The following is a 19826-nucleotide window of genomic DNA, read 5'->3' as shown; positions in this document are numbered from 1 at the left end:
ACCCCCACACCAGTCCCATTGTCCCCTCAGGCACTGTCTTCACATGTGGGAGAACCTCTGGAGCAAGATAGGGGGAGGTTTTGTCTCCCTTCTTTGAATTCTTGAACAGTTTCTAAAATTCCATGAAGCCCTGTAATGCCCGCCACACACGCACACACATTAATGAACAGCTCCCTGAAGCTCTCCTGGGATTTTCTAAAATCAGTACTTATTAACATCAATATCCATAATCCCAATACATACTTGCATTCTTCCTCCAGAGAAGACCAAGAGCCAGCTTCAGCTTTATCAACAAAAACTTCTCTAAGGCTCGAAGCTAATCTGCCTCAGTATCCTCTACTCTACGAAGTGTGGATGGTAATTCACAACCTCACCCCCTTATAGATCATTTTGAGAATTAAGTGGAAGAGAATGTGGAAAGAGCCCTGGAGAATGGGAGCTCTCTCATGAGGAAAGGCACATGGGCAGAATGCTAGTCCCTGGCTTGGACTGATTGACAATGAATTTTCCACTGAAGGAATGAATAAGTTCTACCGTCTTTCTGCTTGAGTTTGGCTTTCTGTGTGCTCATTCTCACTCTCTTACTCTCTGTTTTAGGGCACTGGCTTAATAAGTCTGAAGTCAGGCAATTTAAAACAATATTTAAATTGAGTCATTTAATTGATTGAGGGAGAGGAGGTGGTTTCAAGGAGAGGAAGGTGCAATATGGCAGTTGCTCAGGCCATTCAGCTGTGGCCACAGGAGATGGCTCAGGTTCAAAATGTTAGAAGGTGGAACAGGACTTAGGACAGCCTACTCACTCTGATTTAGCATTCAACAAATATTTGTAATTTTCTCTCTGAGTACCAGGCACCACCCTGGGCTGAGGGTGTATACATTACAAACAGTAGGTTCCCTGCCTTTGGAGCAATCATAGGCAAGTGAGAGAAACAGCCATGAATCCAGATTATTAAATCCAACATAAACAACAATCCAAACTTTCAAGATAGATATCTGTTGTGGTAGAAACAGTAAGCCTCCTACCATGGTTTGAAATTTGGGGCCTTTTGAAACATTCCCCATTTGGGTGACAGTTTAAGACTTGTGCTCTATTCAGTAAGTGTCCCTCCTAGGGAAAAATGAAATGACTCAGAATTTCATATAGGACCAGTTCACTTGAGGTCATAATTTGCACTATGTCTGTTTGCTCAAGTGTCCCCAGCCCGTCCCCTTCTCCTGCCACCCTTCCCACACACATACACACACACACACACACACACACACACACACACCCTGCTGCAAGGAAATCTGATTATGCTAAGCCCTAGTCTTGGCAGAAAGAGTTTAGGATAGAGTCTCCTTAGCTGGTTTGTTCAATCTTAACCTAGTAAAGAGCTGGAAAGAGCTTAACATTTACCCTTGGGGGCAAGTGGGTCCCTGATCTGTTGCCTTTTCCAACTTCTGTGGTGTAAGTACTCCCACTGCAACTGGATGTAGTAATATGAAGTCACTGGACTCAGAGCAGGGAAGAAATTTAGACCATCAGCTGGCTCTCTCTCGAGCTGGCACTTGCCAACCTGGCTCACCACTACCAATCATTTTCAGAGAGAAATTGAACATCGAAGAGAAGCTGGAGGTATCAACGTCATACTCTCTCCAATGTTTGGAGTTGTGATTTTCAGTCTCTTGAGAGGGTTTCTGAGAACTTGGGCTTTTCTATTGTCCTTCTTAGTGGAGATACAAGCCACGGGGTTTCAGGTCTCTATGGCCAATAAAACATCTGCATGAGGGACAGGGCGAGGGGTGTCATGCTGCATGTAATAGGATAAGGGGGAGAGTTGGCCGCTGGTTTTTTTTTTAATATTTTTTAGTTGTAGATGGACACAGTACCTTTATTTATTTATGTTTATGTGGTGCTGAGGATAGAACCCAGTGCCTTACAGGTGCAAGGCAAGTGCTCTACCACTGAGCTATATCCCCAGCCCCATGGCTGTTAGTTTTTTGAGCGTCAGATCTTTTGCAGTCATTGCTACCTCAGCTGCTACCTCCCTGAGCATCTGCTCAGAATAAAAAGATGGAGTGGTTGTCCCCCTCCCACCCTGCCCAGACTGCTTGCTCCTCTTATGTAACCAGAGGACAGGTATAGGACAGTCACGCATTCCACAGTCTCGTCTTTCTGATCTTTGGCCCCAGCAAGCTGAGCTCTGACATGTGACACGGAGTATTCCGTTGCGGAGGCTTCCTTAAACAGAGGTGACATCGCTGCTCTCTGCGGCTGCCTGGTGCCTTCCAGAGGGCAGGGCCATTCATCATTAGAGGCCAGGTGGCGGGAGGAGGGCAAAAGGGCAAGGCCTGTTTTAAAAACGATGTGATACAGTGATTATTTTGGGCGTCTCTATCACGGTGGGGGTGAGGGAGGGTGTGCCAAACACTACCCTTGGCGGGCATCAGAGCCATGGCCAAAGTCAAAACACTGAGGTCAAAACAGGAGCTTTCCTGAGTCAGTTCTGTGGGCCCTGCATTGCTTTCCTCCCTTATGATGGCTTCCAATTTCTCTGTAGCCTCACTTTAGAAAATAAGAATCTGATCCTCATTTTGGTCACTTTTCTGCAGTTTCACAATGCCAACCAGTTGGCCGCCTGGTGTTTGCACCACATCTGCACCAACTACAACAGTGTTTGTTCCAAGTTCCGCAAAGAAATCAAATCAAAATCTGCAGGTAAGACCGTGGGAGGTCCCCCTTCATCCGGTTCTCCCCACCTGACTGAAGTGGCTAGCACCTTCCATGCAGTGGGAGGGAGCTCACTCATCTCATGGAGAAGTCCTTGCCTGGCAGTCACAGGAACGGTATTCTGGGGATTCTCTTTGGAAAATGACTTGTATGGGGGACTCAGGTGGACTGGAGTTCAGGGTCCCATGCTGCACCGACGTTGTTGGTTCCCTCTTGTCTAGGGAGGCTGGTCCTGGGAGCTATCTTAGACTCTAAAATCAAATGGTTCAGGTTCTCTGTGCTCAGCTGCAGGACTTGTCGACCAGAGAGTCTACCTCTCTCAACTCTAGTGTCACCATCTGCAGATGGTGCTACTCATAGTCTCTGCCACATCAGGCTATGGAGAGGATATCTGAAGCACCAGGCACAATTAGTGGACAGCAGGAGTAACCATCAGCGTCTTTCCTTCACCAGACAATCAGGAGTACTTTGAGCGGCACCGCTGGCCCCCTGTGTGGTACCTGAAGGAGGAAGACCACTACCAGCGTGTGAAAAGGGAACGAGAGAAGGAAGACATTGCACTAAATAAACATCACTCAAGACGAAAGTGGTGCTTCTGGAATTCATCTCCGGCAGTTGCCTGAAGAGGAACAGAAAAAAACAATCAGTAATCTGATACACCACTTTTGAAAGCACTACTGTAAAGTTAGTCGTCTTATTAGAGATGCAAAGTAGTTCAGGTTTCAGGCACTGACCTTCCTCCACTTTTGTGCATTTATCTTTGTTAGGATCAAAGCACAAGCTCACCATCAATGAGCCTGGACAAAAAGGGAAGCTGACTCTCTCACTGCATTCCTTAAACCAATACGTATATATCTATTTTTTTTTTTTTTTTGGAGGCTTAATAAACTTTAGTCCGTTACTTTGTTTCTTTTTTATACAAAGAAAAAAAAATCCAGCTTTCATGTTTCAGATTCCAAATTGGAAAATATTTTTATATGGTCTCTTGTATTTTGTTGAAACGAGAATACTATGTATTACTTTATTTTACAGGCCACAAATTTGACCATGACGTCGCCCTGTGATTCTCTTGGCCCATATGACTGCCAAGCATTATTACATAATTAAAGGGTTATCCTTTTGCTGTGAAGTAAAGGGTTGGACTGAAGTCCCCCACAGTGCAAGTTGAAAGTGCTTAATTTTTGTTCTTCTGAATAACATCGGTATAATTACCAACTCGACTCCAAGAATGTGTATTTACAATATTTGCTGTGTAAGTGCTAGTAATTATATGGTTATATGTGCCATGTAAAATATAGTGATAGCAAATATTCTGTTGTTTAAAATGTCTAGATTCAAGAGGATAATCTTTATAATCATTAGAAGGGCTCATTAAATCCCAGCATTATCCAGGGCAGACTCACTGGTGGACCTAAACACATAAGCTACCATTAGAGCATTGGTGTTTGGATTGCTATATTAGGTTATGTCTCCAGTATTCCTTGATCTTGCCGTGCTTCTGCATCAGACTCTCCTCTGACTTGAATTGAGATGGGTAGGGGAAAATTTCCCCAGACTCGTCCCACCATCTACAGGTTTGTCACATCTCACCACCGGAATACCGTCTTCCTCAGGTCTCTCACCTGTGGCCAACCAACTTCATTTTGTAAGGCATATATTTTTAACTCTTCCCAGGGAAAAATTCATGTTGCTGCAGAAGTAGGCTAAGGCAAACCACCCACTCCTGCTGAAATTCAGCAGGGCCTGTGAAAGCATGGAGCTGGAGGCTAGGTCCCTGCCTTCTCCAACCAGAAAGGAATCTAATCCCAAGAGTCTAGGAAATGGTGCTATTGTGAGTTAGTTCTGACCCTTGGTCCTTCTGAGTTTTCAGTGTTAAAATAGAAAGTGGTAGAGCAGCGGGGGAGCTTTCAAGAGGCATCTAGTCATTGCTTCTCTGTGAATTAAAATGTTACACATACACACACACACACACACACACACACACACACACAGCACTGTAAAACCACATCTCCGTGCCTGCTGGGCGAGACATTATAAAATTGTGTGGGCAGGACCTGGGGCTCATCCTGTTAGGAGGTCAACTTATTGATGTTAAGGGCTGTTGATTTTATTTTTTTCTAGCTTTTCGTAAAATGAAATAGACAGCTGAGTACAAACCCCAATGTGGACAACCGTATGCATTTGGGAACCTGTCTGTATTACAGGTGGGTGTTTATTCTTGACAATGAAAACACGTTAGATGCAAGAGCTTGCCCAAAAGTGCAACACCCTCGCTGATAACAGGGGGCAGTGGAGTAGGGATGATGATAAATGCATCCCCCTTGATTTTGTTTTAAAAATGGGGTTATAAATCATTAATGGAAGCAGAAAGAAGATGGAATGAGAGGATAAATGTCAAGACTCAGGGAGAATTGGCATGTATCCCATTATAAAATGATAGAGATTGCGTTTTCAGTGAGTAGTCATAGTTAAATTTGTACAACCAAAGCTCCCATTTGATTGTAATCTTGCCAAAATGTAATGGACATATAAATGAACATGGGGTATAAGCAATAATATCCACTAGTGTTGTTATCAGCTGCTGTAACCAAGTGGCTGGTTCATTTGGTTGATGCTGATTATGGCCTTTAACCACGGTGGTTTGTTTCATGTTTTTTATTTCACAAAAAAAAAAAAAAAAAAAAAAAAGCCAATAAAATTGTTTAGCTATAAAATGCCTTCGTTTGTTTGTTGCTGTTGTTGTTGTTATTGTTTTTAAGGATTACCATCATATCGTGTGTGGAATTTAATAGCTTTTCTAAAGCTATCAACACTTTAAAGCTTCTAGGTCATGGGGGCTTCTGTGTGCTCCAGTAACAAGGCTGTTTGAATGGTGGTCATCTTTGTTTTCAGTGTTATCAGCAGAGATTCCGAAGCCATGATGTAAATGAAGCACCAGGCTCTTGGCACTTGGCTAAAACAGTTATAGCATTAGATACTGTGCAGCCTCAGGGGGCATCTCTATCCTAGTGGAATGATTATAATTTGGATTTGGACACTTCCCAGCAATTAAGTGAAACATCTGTACTGATGGGCTCTTAAAGAAGTCTTACCTCCAGAAGCAGGTCTGAGAAAGACTTCAGGAAAATGAGCAAACAATTTCTGGTGGTGTAATGTTTGCTCAAGCTCAGAGGGAAAGAAGGTCTCAAATGAGATCTCACAGTGGGACTTTTCTGTGTGGCAAGTTCTCTCTCACTTCATGGGGAGGAGTTGACCACTGTAAGAAATAACTGTAGAATGAAGAAAATGGAATTTTCAGCATTTGTCCACACCTTTTTAAGATGGGTGGTGTGTCAATCACATCACTTTTTATATAGGTATACCAGGGAAGTCTCATCTGTAGAAAATCATGGTCTTTCTCCTAGAGGGCTTGCAAATCATCAGGGATTTCAGCACCCCTATGTTGGCACTTGGGGACCCCAAAATCTTGTTGGTCTACAGTAAACTAAAATATTTTCATTATGAACACTTAATGCAAAGTGTTTCTGAGATTTATTTTCACATTGCCTCTATTATATGGTATATCAGTTGTCAAAATGCACTATTTTTCCTTCTTTTTGAGGGGGTACCAGGGATTGAACCCAGAGGTGTTTAACCACTGAGCCACATCTTCAGCCCTTTTTTAATATTTAACTTAGAGACAGTTTCTTGCTGAGTTGCTAAGAACCTTGCTAATTTGCTGAGGCTGGCTTTGAACTCACAAATCTCCTGCCTCAGGCTCTCAATTTGCTGAGATTACATGTCACTATTTTTCTTGACTAGAGTATTTCTTGAATGGAGATAGATATTTGTGTGTGTGTAGTATATGTGTGTGTGTAGATATAATTATATGTATAATTATATATATATATATATATATATATATATATATATACATGTACATACAAGTACCTGTTGCATACATATATAATGTGTGTATTTATATGTATATATGTGTACACATACATATACATATATATCCTAATTGGATGGTAGTAGACAAGCAGCAATAATTTCTCTTTTTTAGAAGAATGTGACTATTGCACAAACGTTGTAGAGGTGAAAGATAGAGTCAGGGAGAATGTGTTTGCATTGTATGTGCATATGTGAGTTAGTGGTCATGTGGCTCCATGAAAAAAGTATTTATTAAGCCCATTGTATCTGTATTTGTCCACAGTTTCAAAGAGAAGAATAGTTAGATGTTGCAAGCAACCAATGAGGAAAGTGCCAACCAAAATTTGGGAAGTTTTTTTTTTATTGTCTCCATATATAGATGGATGGTTTACAAAAGAAAAAAGGAAGGTGGGAGGGAGGATGAGGGGAAGAAAGGAAATAAGGAATTGAAGGGAAGAGCTCTTGACCAAAGACATGGAATTGGAAGTTGATTTAAACACTCGGAGCCACAGATGGACTCTCTTTCTTCCAAGGTGTTCATTTATGAAGATACCACCTATATCATGACTTAATTTATTTTCTAGGAAGACTTTCCTGTCTTGATTTTTCAACTAAAAGGTAGGTGATATGTACAGCATGAATGGTTTAGACTTGAAAGTGAAGGAGATTGTATGGCAGCACTAGAGAAGCAACATTGGTTCATTTGGCTGCATTTGAAAATTCCATGCTTGGCTGGCAATGCCTCTGAATTGGATGCTATTATTTAAGCCATTCAGAGGCATGATTTTTGTAATGGGTTCAGGTGCAGGTGCTCATCAGTTAGGTATTTGCAGACTAAAATATATGAAAATATATGAACAGATAATTTTGCATGTGGAAACCAATCATGCAGTTACATATCCATAGACACGAAAGTGCTATAAACAATAGTAGCAGACACAAAGTGACTTGCCAGCAACTCATTCCAATTGCTCACTATTTCCATAAAACAGAATATTTTAGTAACTGTAGGTGAGATGAGAGCTACCTAAATGTGTCTCCATAGAAGAAGTATTTATTAAGCCCTTTGTATCTATATGTGTTCACATATCCAAAGACAAGAAGAGTCAGATACCACAGAAAAGAATAAGATTCATTTCTTTCTCTTTGGGAGCCAACCATATTTGGGGTATTTTTTATTAATAGATATGTAGATACATACATATAGACATGTTGATTTGATGGATCCTGGTAGTCCCAATTGGAGTGATAGACTCACAGAATGTTATATTTGTTAAGCGAAAAGATGCATAACTTCTCTATTGTTGAGTCATCTAGAAAACAGGATCAGATTCCACTGAGTTTTTAGTGCTGATTAAATGATTCATGTAAAGCACTTGACACAAAACTTTGTCCATAGCAAGTCCTCGGTAAATGAAAGCTGAACAGAAATGAGATGAACCAGTGTACTTAGCAAATTGAAAACAAAAACAAGAAATCCAAAAGAAGATCAGCCATGCTATGCTTGTTGTGGTCTCTTGCTGCCACTCTCCAACCAAGTTCCAATCTTGCTGCTTCCTGCTTCTTGAAAGTGATTAAAGAATCAGAAAGTAGGGGCTGGGGATGTGGCTCAAGCGGTAGTGCGCTTGCCTGGCATGCACGGGGTGCTGGGTTTGATCCTCAGCACCACATACAAATAAAATAAAAATGTTGTGTCCACCGAAAACTAAAAAAAAAAATTAAGAAAAAATATTTTAAAAATTCTCTCTCTCTCTCTCTCTCTCTCTCTTTAAACAACAACAAAAAAGAATTAGAAAGTAAGAGCTGTGAGGAGGTTAAAAGGGCAGGGGGCTCAAGAGAAAGGCTGGTAGGGGACAGGGAGGATGACACTTTCCAAGGGGACACTTCCCCTTACTGTGTCTCCATCCTGTTGGATGAGGTTGGACCTTCAGCAGGCCAAGCTGGGTTGAGACTCTGATTCCCCGGGAGCACATTTTATTGTTCCCAATCATTTTTTCCTTCCTTTTCTTGAAGGTTAAATGCAAAGTCTAGTTAGCCATCATCTTGTTTGGCTTTTGTTGCTGTAACTGAATACCACAGACTGGGCAACTCATAAAGAATGTCAGTTTATTTGGCTCATGGTCCTGGAGCCTGGGGATTCTAGGAGCATGGTGTCATGCCGGCATCTGTGCTGTGTCTAGTGTGGATTTTCCAGTTGCTTCCAAACATGACAGAGGGCATCACCTGGCGAGACAGAACAAGCATGTGTCAGCCCAGGTGTCTCTTCTTCATCCTTTTTTTGGTACTGGGGATTAAACCCAGGGGCACTTTACCACTGAGCTACATCCCCAACTTTTTTTATTTTTTATTTTGAAACAGGATCTTGATGAATCGATGAGATTCCCTAAGTTGCTACAGCTGGCCTTGAACTTGTGATCCTCCTGGCTCAGCCTCCTGAGTTACTGAGATTACAGTCTGGTGTCATTGTGGCCAGTTCATCTTATAAGCCCACCAGTCCTATGGGGGTACTGCCTGATTTTATCTAATTCTAATTAGTTTCTAAAGGCCCTACTTCAAGTATCACATGAATTTGGGGATACAATTTTCAACAAATGAAATTTGGGGGGACACATTTAAGACCTAGCAGCCATGCTCCTCAGTGCTTAGCATCCTCAGTTAATACAAAGACATTTTTTATTTTCTGCATCCATAATATCCACTCCCCTATCATGGTCAATATATGTATTTAAATATGTATCCACATATCAGTTTTGTTTCACATACATAAATGGTATTATTATTTAAAAAATGGTGTCATATAACAAATTTCATTCTGTTGTCTGCCTTTCTGAGTCTGTACTATGCATCCTGTCCTTTGTCTCCTGTGGCTGTCTAGAGTTCCACAGACTGCATCCCCTATGGTTACTCTCCTGTACCAGAGTGATGGAGCCACTAGGCAATAATTCTCCCTGGCTTTACAGTGAAATTCCTTGTACAGGCCCTGGGTAGACATCTAAAAGTGGATTCTAGGTCCTGCTCTAGATATACTGAATCAAAGCCTCCTGAAATATAGACTTGTGTAGGAACATGGAAGTCAGTGATGAAATTCCTTCCCAACCCTCACCCCACCACCACCCCTCCACACTAAGACAATATGATTCATCAGAATTCAAGAGTCATAAAGAATCTGAAAAGCTCTGACCCAAACCAGAGATCTTCTGCCCTCTGACCAATGAAAGGAGTAACTAGTTTATTTTCCTACCATCCTACCATCTGAAAGGTCTAAAGAGGCTTTCTTTTTTTTTTAAAAGAGAGAGAGAGAGAGAGGGAATTTTTTTAAATATTTATTTTTCAGCTTTCGGCATACACAACATCTTTTGTATGTGGTGCTGAGGATCGAACCCGGGCCGCACGCATGCCAGGCGAGCACGCTACCGCTTGAGCCACATCCCCAGCCCAAAGAAGCTTTCTTGATGATGAAAACTGTGAGTCATTGGAATGAGTTACTGGGTCCTACTTAGACATGTTTGTGTGTGCGCGTGCATGTGTGTGTGTGTGTGTGTGTGTGTGTGTGTGTGATCTGACCCTCATGAAAGGCAAGAGGCCCAGATACTGAATACTAAGACTTCTCATTTTCAGCCTTATAAAGATTCCCTGGCTTGATTTAATCATTTCATAAAGTATACAGATATCAAAATATCATCTTGTGCCCCATAAATATATACAATTTTTATTTGTCAATTATATCTTGAAACCTGGGTGGTGGGGGTGCAGGGGGATTCCCTAGTGAGCTTGTGCACATGCCCTGGAAGTTGTCTTCTAATCTTGTTACTTTATATATGAAATCTAAAGAAAAAGTCACCTGCCAGTACAAAGTCTATAGATTCTTCAAACTCTCTTGAAAGTCCTGGATAAATTCTCTCTCTGACAGTCCTGGATAAATTAAAAAAAAAAAAATTCAAAGTAAATAGTCAAACTTCCCTTTCTCCTAGTTTTCTGCTCCAAGTGTAAACCACAAAGCCCCATCATCTAATCAGATGAAAGGACTCAGATTTCTCTCTCTGCCCCACCCCCACTGCTTGGATCCCACTGCAAGTACCAAGACAGCTCTTCACTTAATAAACCTGAATGATTTTAAAATGACTAGTCACGATGATGTGGGGGAAAAGGCACCCTCATATATTGCTTGTGGCACTGCAAATTGGTGCAACTACTCTAAAAAGCAGTATGGAGATTCCTTAGAAAATTTGGAATAGAATCAACATTTGACCCAGCTGTCCCACTCTTCATTCTATACCCAAAGGACTTAAAATCAGCATACTATAGTGACACAGTCACATCAATGTTTATAGCAGCTCAATTCACAGTAGCTAAACTGTGGAACCAACCTAGATGCCCTTCAATAGATGAATGGATAAAGAAATTGTGGCATATATACACGATGGAATATTACTCAACATTAAAAGAGAATAAAATTATGCCATTTGCAGGTAAATGGATGGAGTTGGAGAATATCAAGCTAAGTAAACCAATCCCAAAAAACCAAAGGTGGAATGTTTTCTCTGATAAGTGGATGCTGATCCATAATGGGGCCGGGGTGGGATGGGAAGAATGGAGGAACTTTGGGCAAAGAGGAGGGAGGGAGGAAGGGAACATGGGGGCAGGAAAGACGATGGAGTGAGATGGACATCATTACCCTAGGTACATGTATGACTGCACATATGATGCGACACTGCGTGTACAACCAGAGAAATGAAAACTTGTACTCCATTTGTGTACAATGAATCAAAATGCATTCTGCTGTTATATATACCTAATTAGAATAAATAAATTAATTAAAAAAAATAAGTAGTCATGCTGGGCGCAATGGTACATACTTGTTACTCCAGAAGCTGAGGCAGAGGATTGAAAGACCAGCCTGAGTAGCTTAGCAAGACTGTGTCTCAAAAATTAACAAAAGGGCTGGCATGTAACTCAGTGGTATAACATCCCTGGGCTCAATCTCCAGTGCTTCAAAAAAAAAAAAAATTAAAAGTAAATAGTCAATAATCATCATAAGTGACCAAACATCTGAAAATTTTAACCCAAAGAAATGGTCTTATCAATCAAGAAGGAAGGAAGGAACCAAAATGAATGTAGACTGTCTCCCCAGCACATGATGTACTGCTAATTACCGTGGCTCTCTTTTGCTTAAATTTGCATAGATAGCCAGGACGGTTAGACCTCAGGTATGCTCCAATGTGCTTTCCCATGCTCTTCCAGATTCACTCAAATATTTCTTTATCGTACCCAACTGTGTGGACCGATGATCCAAGTCTTGGCACTACTTTACCAGAATCAAAAACATGGATTTGAGAACCACAATAATAAAAGTTAACAGTTTGACTAAATATTATAGACAAGCACTATGATGATTGCTTTGTGAGCACGTTTTCACATCATTAAGTGGAAAGCAATGACAGAGCATGAGGCACTTGCTAGATTTGGCCACCAAATCTTGAAACCCCACCTCCCAGAACTATGAGAAAATAAACTTTTATTCTGTACAAAGGTCTCAGGCATTTTGTTATAGCTACACAAAAACGACTAAAATAGATGAGGCATATTGATAAAATTATTGTGTTTTGATAAGTAGGATGAAAAATTTTCATCTCTTTTCCACTGTCAAAAATCCAATCAATTTGAATAACATCAAAATATAAGCTCCTAGTGATTACTTTTTCAAAGTTACAGAACCTCTGACATTTCTCCTCCCAAAAAAATGTACACAAGACATTATTTGAAAGGGCATTGTTGAATTTTTCCCTAAACTGTGCAAAATAAATTTTATACATGATTTACTTGAACCTAAGCAAATTTCTGCCACATGGTGTTTTATAAACCTACTGCAATTTCTGAAAAAGACCCCAGATGGCAATTCCCTTGTTACTCCCATCATTCCTCAACACACACACAAAACCAGACCAGAAAAAAATAATCAACAAGATGAGAGGCAGACTTTAAAGTTTATTTCTATCAATTGCCTAATTTTAACATCTGATTTTTATTTTACTTATGAAATTACCTAAGAAAGAGAGTGGGGGGGAAAAGTCATTGCTCAGAGCATAGGTACTGAAATCTAAACTGACTCCATTTCCAATAAATTAACAGAGCATTCCTCCAACTACCCAAATCCTAAGCAACCTGGCCAGCTACGGCAGCATGGAACAAAATCTTCCTGAGATCACTTTTTTTTTTACTCTAATAATTTTTTTATCCAATAATTATATGGGAAATAAAGTGGCTCTCTTGAAACATAGATCTTCTTGCACTTGCAAGGGAGAGAAAAATAACTATCTGAACACATCCAGTTGGGTATCTTTTGTTTTTTTGTAGTTCAAGTTGTCTCTGAATGATAGATACCTTGGTAACAGGGGTGAGTGATATCTCTGTGTGTGGTGGTGATCTGTGTTGAAATTAGCTCTTTCCAAAATTGGCATCTTACTTCTTCTCGACTATGCAAGTCCTAAAGCAGGAATGACTGCATACAAAACCAATAGAGATAGAACCCTCCTGACTTAAAAACAGGAAACGCCTGCAGATGGAAAACATGTTTCCGTTAACAGTACCTTGACCCAAACTTCTACCCCAAAAGTCAGGGCCTTCTAAATCTGAAGATAATTCCAGATCTCATGTCTACTATAACAGACCACCTGATAATGGGGTTCCTTTGATCCTGGAAAATACATAACAGCTGTCACTTTCCGTAACCCAATCACTCCCTACCCCAAGCCTGACCCCTCCTTTAGGATCTGGCCCTGTGGAAATTCCATTTGACCAACATCATATCACATGCAAAAGATGATGCAACCAAAGGTCTAGATGTTTTATAGTAAGGCAAAAAATATTGCTTTTAAATCCCTCAGAGGTTCATATTGAATGCCCTATGATCCGATATCTCTGGCACCAGAACTGACTTTCTCATTCACTGTATTTTGCAGGAGGTAGCTTCATTTCCTTCAGTCCTGGAAATCCCTTGCACCAGCATGGTGCCAATTATCTACCTCTTACCTTGGGAATCCTGGTGACCATATGTTGATTTGGCCTTCCTCCTTCCTTGCCAAAAACTTGATCTGAAAATTATCACAAATCATTTCAATTCATCAAGGACTTTTTGAACTTCTATGTGCCAAAAATAATAAGAGACCAGACTTTGGCCTTAGAAAGCATCAAATAATCTGGTTGTACACACTTATATAATGCCAGTCCGGCAATAAATGAACATACCAAAATTAAGGCAGTAGACCAGATGTGAAAAATTGCTTTCATTTCATCTGCTAATTCACATCAGCAATGCATGGTTATATTGTGAAAGATTCTGAGGCACAGTCTGGGTTCAAGGGCAAAGAGGGCTGAGATTGCTTAACAGGATCTGACAAGGCTCTGGGGAAAGAGGCTAGCAGTATAATTGTCAAATGTGTATTCATTCCACAAATATTTATTGCACTGATACCCACCTAATATGAATTGGTGCCTATGTTCTTATGGAATATACATTCTGTAGTGGGAGACATGGAAATGAAAACAAAGAAATACATATTTTTATCAAATGAATGCTATGAAGAGAAAAAAAAAAGAAGATACGGAAATGATTCATAGCATCTTAGACAAAGGTAGACAGGAATGTCCTATCTAGGGAGTACTGACCGAGGGGAGACCTGAATCGAGTCACAACTTGGAGAGAAGAAAACAGAGATCACTGATCTCTCCTCCACCTGAACAAAGACCTGACGGCCAGGGGTGACTCAACAGCTAGGGGCTAGAATCACGTGGAAGTGCCTACACTCCCGTATCTGGATGTTAGTACTAGATCTTGGCTGATGTCTCATGGGGGTTGTTGACGGTGGGTCTCTCCATGTGAGATAGGTAAGGGAGAGAGTCAAGGAAACAGCTGGGGGAAAGAGCATTCAGAGTCTGAAGGACAAGTCTGTGCAGGGACCACAGGCAAGAGGACACCCAGTACAGTTGAAGCTGGTCAAGGTGACCTGTGGGGCTGGAGAAGAATGGACAGGGTAGAGCACCCAGATAGACAGACAGTAAAAATCACATAGGACAGTAGTTACATTAGAACCATCCAGTATGCTTTTAAAATACAGACAGCAGCCCCTACAGGTTTTATTTTTATTTTTATTTTTTTAGTTGTCAATGGACTTTTATTTTTTTTTAATTATTTATATGTGGTGCTGAGGATTGAACCCAGTCCCTTACACATGTAAGGCAAGCGCTCTGCCACTGAGCTATAGCCCCAGCCCCTACAGGTTTTATTTTGACTTTAAGGGACTCTGGTACCTCCACTGAAAATAATATTATTGTTGATCCTGCTGTCATGGTTGTTTATGAAGAAATATTTGTTTTTTGACATGTTACTAAACCAAGGGTCATTAACATGGGAAGTTAAGTCCCTCTCTGGAGAGTGGGTGTGAGGGATGAGAGGAGATAGCCTTTCAAGAGTTTGTTTCCCACCCGGGAGCGCCACCAGAAAAACCCCTGGGACTCATCAGGACCAATATCTTCAGACTGTTGAAGCTGCAAAGACATGGTGGCTGCCTCACTTGAAGTGGTAACCATTTTAACGGCCAAAACCCTAGGGGGGTTCTGGAGCTTTTGTGGTTAAGTGAGTGTGGCCTAACACAGAGAGGAAGGTCAGACAGCAGTTCTGGTGGTACAAAGATGTCAAATAATGATGCAACGTGGTAGAACTTCTCTTCGTTGCTCTGAACCATGATTCCTCTTCAAAGGACTCCTTTGCTACCTTTGGGCATAGGGTATTTATACTTCATGGCCAGTGTGTGTGTGTGTGTGTGTGTGTGTGTGGTTTTTTTTTTTATTTTATTTTTTTATTGGTTGTTCAAAACATTACAAAGCTCTTGACATATCATATTTCATACATTAGATTCAAGTGGGTTATGAACTCCCATTTTTACCTCAAATACAGATTGCAGAATCACATCGGTTACACATCCACATTTTTACATAATACCATATTAGTAACTGTTGTATTCTGCTACCTTTCCTATCCTCTACTATCCCTCCTCCCCTCCCCTCCCATCTTCTCTCTCTACCCCATCTACTGTAATTCATTTCTCTCCTTGTTTTTTTTTCCCATTCCCCTCACAACCTCTTATCTGTAATTTTGTATAACAATGAGGGTCTCCTTCCATTTCCATGCAATTTCCCTTTTCTCTCCCTTTCCCTCCCACCTCATGTCTCTGTTTAATCTTTTCCTCCTGCTCTTCCTCCCTGCTCTGTTCTTAGTTGCTCTAATTATATCAAAGAAGACATTTGGCATTTGTTTTTTAGGGATTGGCTAGTTTCACTTAGCATAATCTGCTCTAGTGCCATCCATTTCCCTGAAAATTCCATGATTTTTTCATTTTTTAGTGCTGTGTAGTACTCCATTGTGTATAAATGCCACATTTTTTTAATCCATTCATCTATTGAAGGGCATCTGGGTTGGTTCCACAGTCTTGCTATTGTAAATTGTGCTGCTATGAACATCGATGTGGCAGTATCCCTGTAGTACGCTCTTTTTAGGTCTTTAGGGAATAGACCGAGAAGGGCAATAGCTGGGTCAAATGGTGGTTCCATTCCCAGCTTTCCAAGAAATCTCCATACTGCTTTCCAGATTGGCCGTACCAGTTTGCAGTCCCACCAGCAATGTACAAGTGTACCCTTTTCCCCACATCCTCGCCAGCACTTGTTGTTGTTTGACTTCATAATGGCTGCCAATCTTACTGGAGTGAGATGGTATCTTAGGGTGGTTTTGATTTGCATTTCTCCGACTGCTAGAGATGGTGAGCATTTTTTCATGTACTTGTTGATTGATTGTATGTCCTCCTCTGAGAAGTGTCTGTTCAGGTCCTTGGCCCATTTGTTGATTGGGTTATTTGTTATCTTATTGTCTAATTTTTTGAGTTCTTTGTATACTCTGGATATTAGGGCTCTATCTGAAGTGTGAGGAGTAAAGTGTGTGTGTCTTTTTCCTCTTTTTCCCAATTAAAAGCCAGCTCTGGAAAACCGTCAAACTCACTCCAGGACTCCAGGGCATTGTGGCAAATGGCAGCAACATTATTTCCAATTCCACGTTGTTTTTACCAGGCAACCTTGACACTCTTCTTGCTGAGTCATGCCGTCTGCGTGCCTTTCCTTTCAACCTGGATGGGCCTTTTTGACTGCCTCAAGCAGAGTACAGTGGAAGTGAGGCCACACAACTCCTGATGTTAGATCACAACTATGCCACTTCCACCTTCTTCTCTGGAGACACACACTCTTGGAATCCAGCTGCCATTCTCTCAGAAAGCCCAAGTGAGCCCAGGCAGAGCCACATGCAGAGACCTGATGTAGTTGTTCTAGCCAACAGCTTCACCAAGGTCTCAGCGAACAGCCAACATTAACCAGCCACCATGTGAAGGCAGACACTCACAGATGACTCCAGTCCACCCCTGGTGTTCTAAGTCTTCCCAGCTAAGGCCCCAAATGTTGTGGAATAGAGACAAGCTGGCCCTGCTGTGTCCTCTCCAAATTTCTGATTCACAGAATCCACGATCGTAGTAAATGGTTGTCATAGGCCACTAAATTTTGGGGTGGCCTGTTATCTGGCAATAGCCATGAAAACATTTACTAACAACTGAGGAGGTTTGAAGTACTTTTCCTCCCCCAGCAAATATTGATCGGAGGCAGTGTGGTTGGCAGAAAGCTTTGGAGTCGGGCTCAGGTCCAAATCCCAGCTCAGGGCACTTAGTAGCAGTGTGACTGGGCCAGGTGATAATCTCTTAAGCCTGTTTCTTCATCTGTAAAACCGAGGCTGAAGTGAGAGGATGAGGATAAATGAATATGTAAAATAAGCCCTCCATCTCCCCTCCCACTCTTCCCTTCCTGTATCAAGGATGCCGTGGGTTGCCTGGTTGGGACCAACTCCCTGCACCATGACCATGAAGTTTCAAGGGGTGGCCCTCTTCCTCGGGTGTCCCTCCATATCATCCTCCTTGACTTCCTGTTCACTCATATAACCACTGTCCCCACGGAGACCCAAAGCCCTCATGCAAGTACTAGAAACCGCATCAGTTTAGAGGTGGAAGAGAATTGAGCCTTGGCGTTCTACTATTCCACACATCACGGCTGGCTTGTCTACTTTCCCATCAGAGCAAGAAGCAGTCTGGCTTGGCCGCCCACACGTCTCCTCCTCTGAAAGGCCTTGATGGTCTCCAGGTGAACTCATCGCTTTACCTTTGAACCAGCCCTCAAGTCTGGTTGTGACCCCAGCTCCTCGCCAGTGTCTCCTCTCCCCTAAGTGGCTGTATGCGTAGGCATAGGATGTGGGGAGGGATTCCGATTAGGAAACCCCAAAGCAGGGAGCATTGAGGAGGAAGACAATCTCCCTTTTCCCAGGATAAACTTTCTAAAAACAGACATCCCCAGTTTCTTTTTATTGAAATCACTAACTCATATAAATTCTTGGGCATCTGGCACTGTAAAGTTTCAGATGATCTGCCCTTGGCTTTTACAAGAAAGGAAGGGAGCTCTCCTGTCTCTTCTTTCAAGGTATGAATCCCATCATTAGGACTCCACACTCATGACCTAATCAGCTCCCTCAGGCTCCATTTCCCAATACCATTCATGCTAGAGATGAATTGGACGTAAGAAGACACAACATACAGTTCATCACACCTCTCTGCGTGCTGGAGCATGGGAGAGACCTTCCAGAGCCTGCCCCCCCCCCCCAAAGAGCAACAGCCAACTTGACTGTGACCACAATACTCCGTGATTGGGCTCCTCAGTTCTCTCTCCCCTGCCTTGAGGAAGTGGAGGAAGGACTCAGGGTCAGGACTTCAAGAGGCAACCTTCAGCTACCATTCTCTTCTGGGCCTTCCTCTCTGTCAGCCACGGAGGTATGAGCCATCTCCAACCTTCCCTGAAGCCAGCTGTATGCTAGGATCCCACTGTGGCACTACACTTCCCACAGGCAGAAGCTCAGACCTGGGTTTGAGAAGCAGCTGGGGACTGTCACTTGGCCCAAGGCCGCAGCCAAGGTCTCCAATCCACTTTATCAACCAGTGCTGGCCATCAGGATAAAGAGGCACTTAACAGCACATACAGCTGAAACCTTGATCACATTTTGGTGGCTCATATCTTTTTCTCTGGCAGTGAGAACCTGGAAGCAGGAAAAAAATGACTTGCTGACTCCCCAAGAACAAAACAGTTTTTCTTTCCCACTCACTATGAGCCTGACATTGTCCTCACCACAACCCTGTCAGGAAGGCCTTATGCTGGCGCTGCTCGGAGGTGAGGAGACAGAACCTCAGGGAGGGAAGCCAAGTCATTTGCCCAAGGTCACAAAGGCAATCAGTGGCTGAGGCAGAGTAGAAACCCAGGATCCTAAATCTCCTCTCAAGTGCTCTGCTACACAACCTCTTGTTTGTTTCAGCTACGCTGCATGGCTCAGTCTCAGCCAGGTAGCTTCTCCTCTACTGTACAACTTCTCATTTTGAGAAAACAGACCTAAAGAGGCTGACATAACATACAGGTTTTCAAAACTAGTACCAGAGACTCAGATTCACTTCAGTCTTCATTCGCCAGTTCACTTGCAACCTATATTTTCTTATAAGGGATGTAAGTGACTTACACCAGGCTACACAGGTAGTTTAGGGCTACTGAATCCAAGGCCAGTTTTCTTTGGCTTATGTCACTTACAGGGATTTCTCTCTGCTGTCCACCCTGATTCCCTCTGACTGCTCACAAACCCTCCTGTTCTCTGCTTGAGTTCACATCAGCAAACTGTCTCTACATCCGCAAAGCCCTCTTATCACTCTATGCACAGAGCCCCGTGTTAGGTTTCAGGGTCCTTTCAATGAGGTGTATCACATTTCCATTTTGCTGGTCGGCTACAGTTTAACCTGTGATGGGATTCTGGAGTCGTCCAAAGTTCACTAGTGTTGCAATCTGCAGTCACAGGTAGTGATGAGCCCTGAGTCTGGCCTACGCAGGCTCTCTGGCTGCATCTTTGTTCTTTGGACTAGGCCAGCTGGATGCAGGTATTTCTTTCCTGTCCCCTGTTGAAAAGATACCTCTTCGCAAGTGAGAACAAGATAGAAAGCTGCAAGAGGCTTGGTAGTAAATGTAGAAATTAGAGGATGGGAGCAAACTTACAGGTCCTGGAAGCCCATCGTCAGTTTTTCAGGAGGCTTCA

The 19826-nt window shown here is 42.2% G+C and overlaps 1 protein-coding gene across 5 annotated transcripts in view; it reads left to right on the top strand.

The window, feature by feature from the left end:
- The window catches only part of Rhobtb1 (Rho related BTB domain containing 1), a 72570-nt gene extending 67201 nt beyond the window's left edge, over positions 1 to 5369 (top strand). For all 5 annotated transcript variants that reach the window (XM_076834694.1, XM_076834696.1, XM_076834695.1 and 2 more), the window contains 2 exons: positions 2593 to 2698; positions 3164 to 5369. In XM_076834694.1, the coding sequence (XP_076690809.1) occupies positions 2593 to 2698; positions 3164 to 3333 (276 nt within the window). In that variant the 3' untranslated portion in view covers positions 3334 to 5369. The remainder of the gene's footprint in view (positions 1 to 2592; positions 2699 to 3163) is intronic.
- The last annotated feature ends 14457 nt before the right edge of the window (positions 5370 to 19826 follow it).

Source organism: Callospermophilus lateralis, chromosome 15, assembly GCF_048772815.1.
Source record: "Callospermophilus lateralis isolate mCalLat2 chromosome 15, mCalLat2.hap1, whole genome shotgun sequence".
Taxonomy (NCBI): domain Eukaryota; kingdom Metazoa; phylum Chordata; class Mammalia; order Rodentia; family Sciuridae; genus Callospermophilus; species Callospermophilus lateralis.
This window is presented reverse-complemented; position numbering and strand designations above follow the sequence as displayed.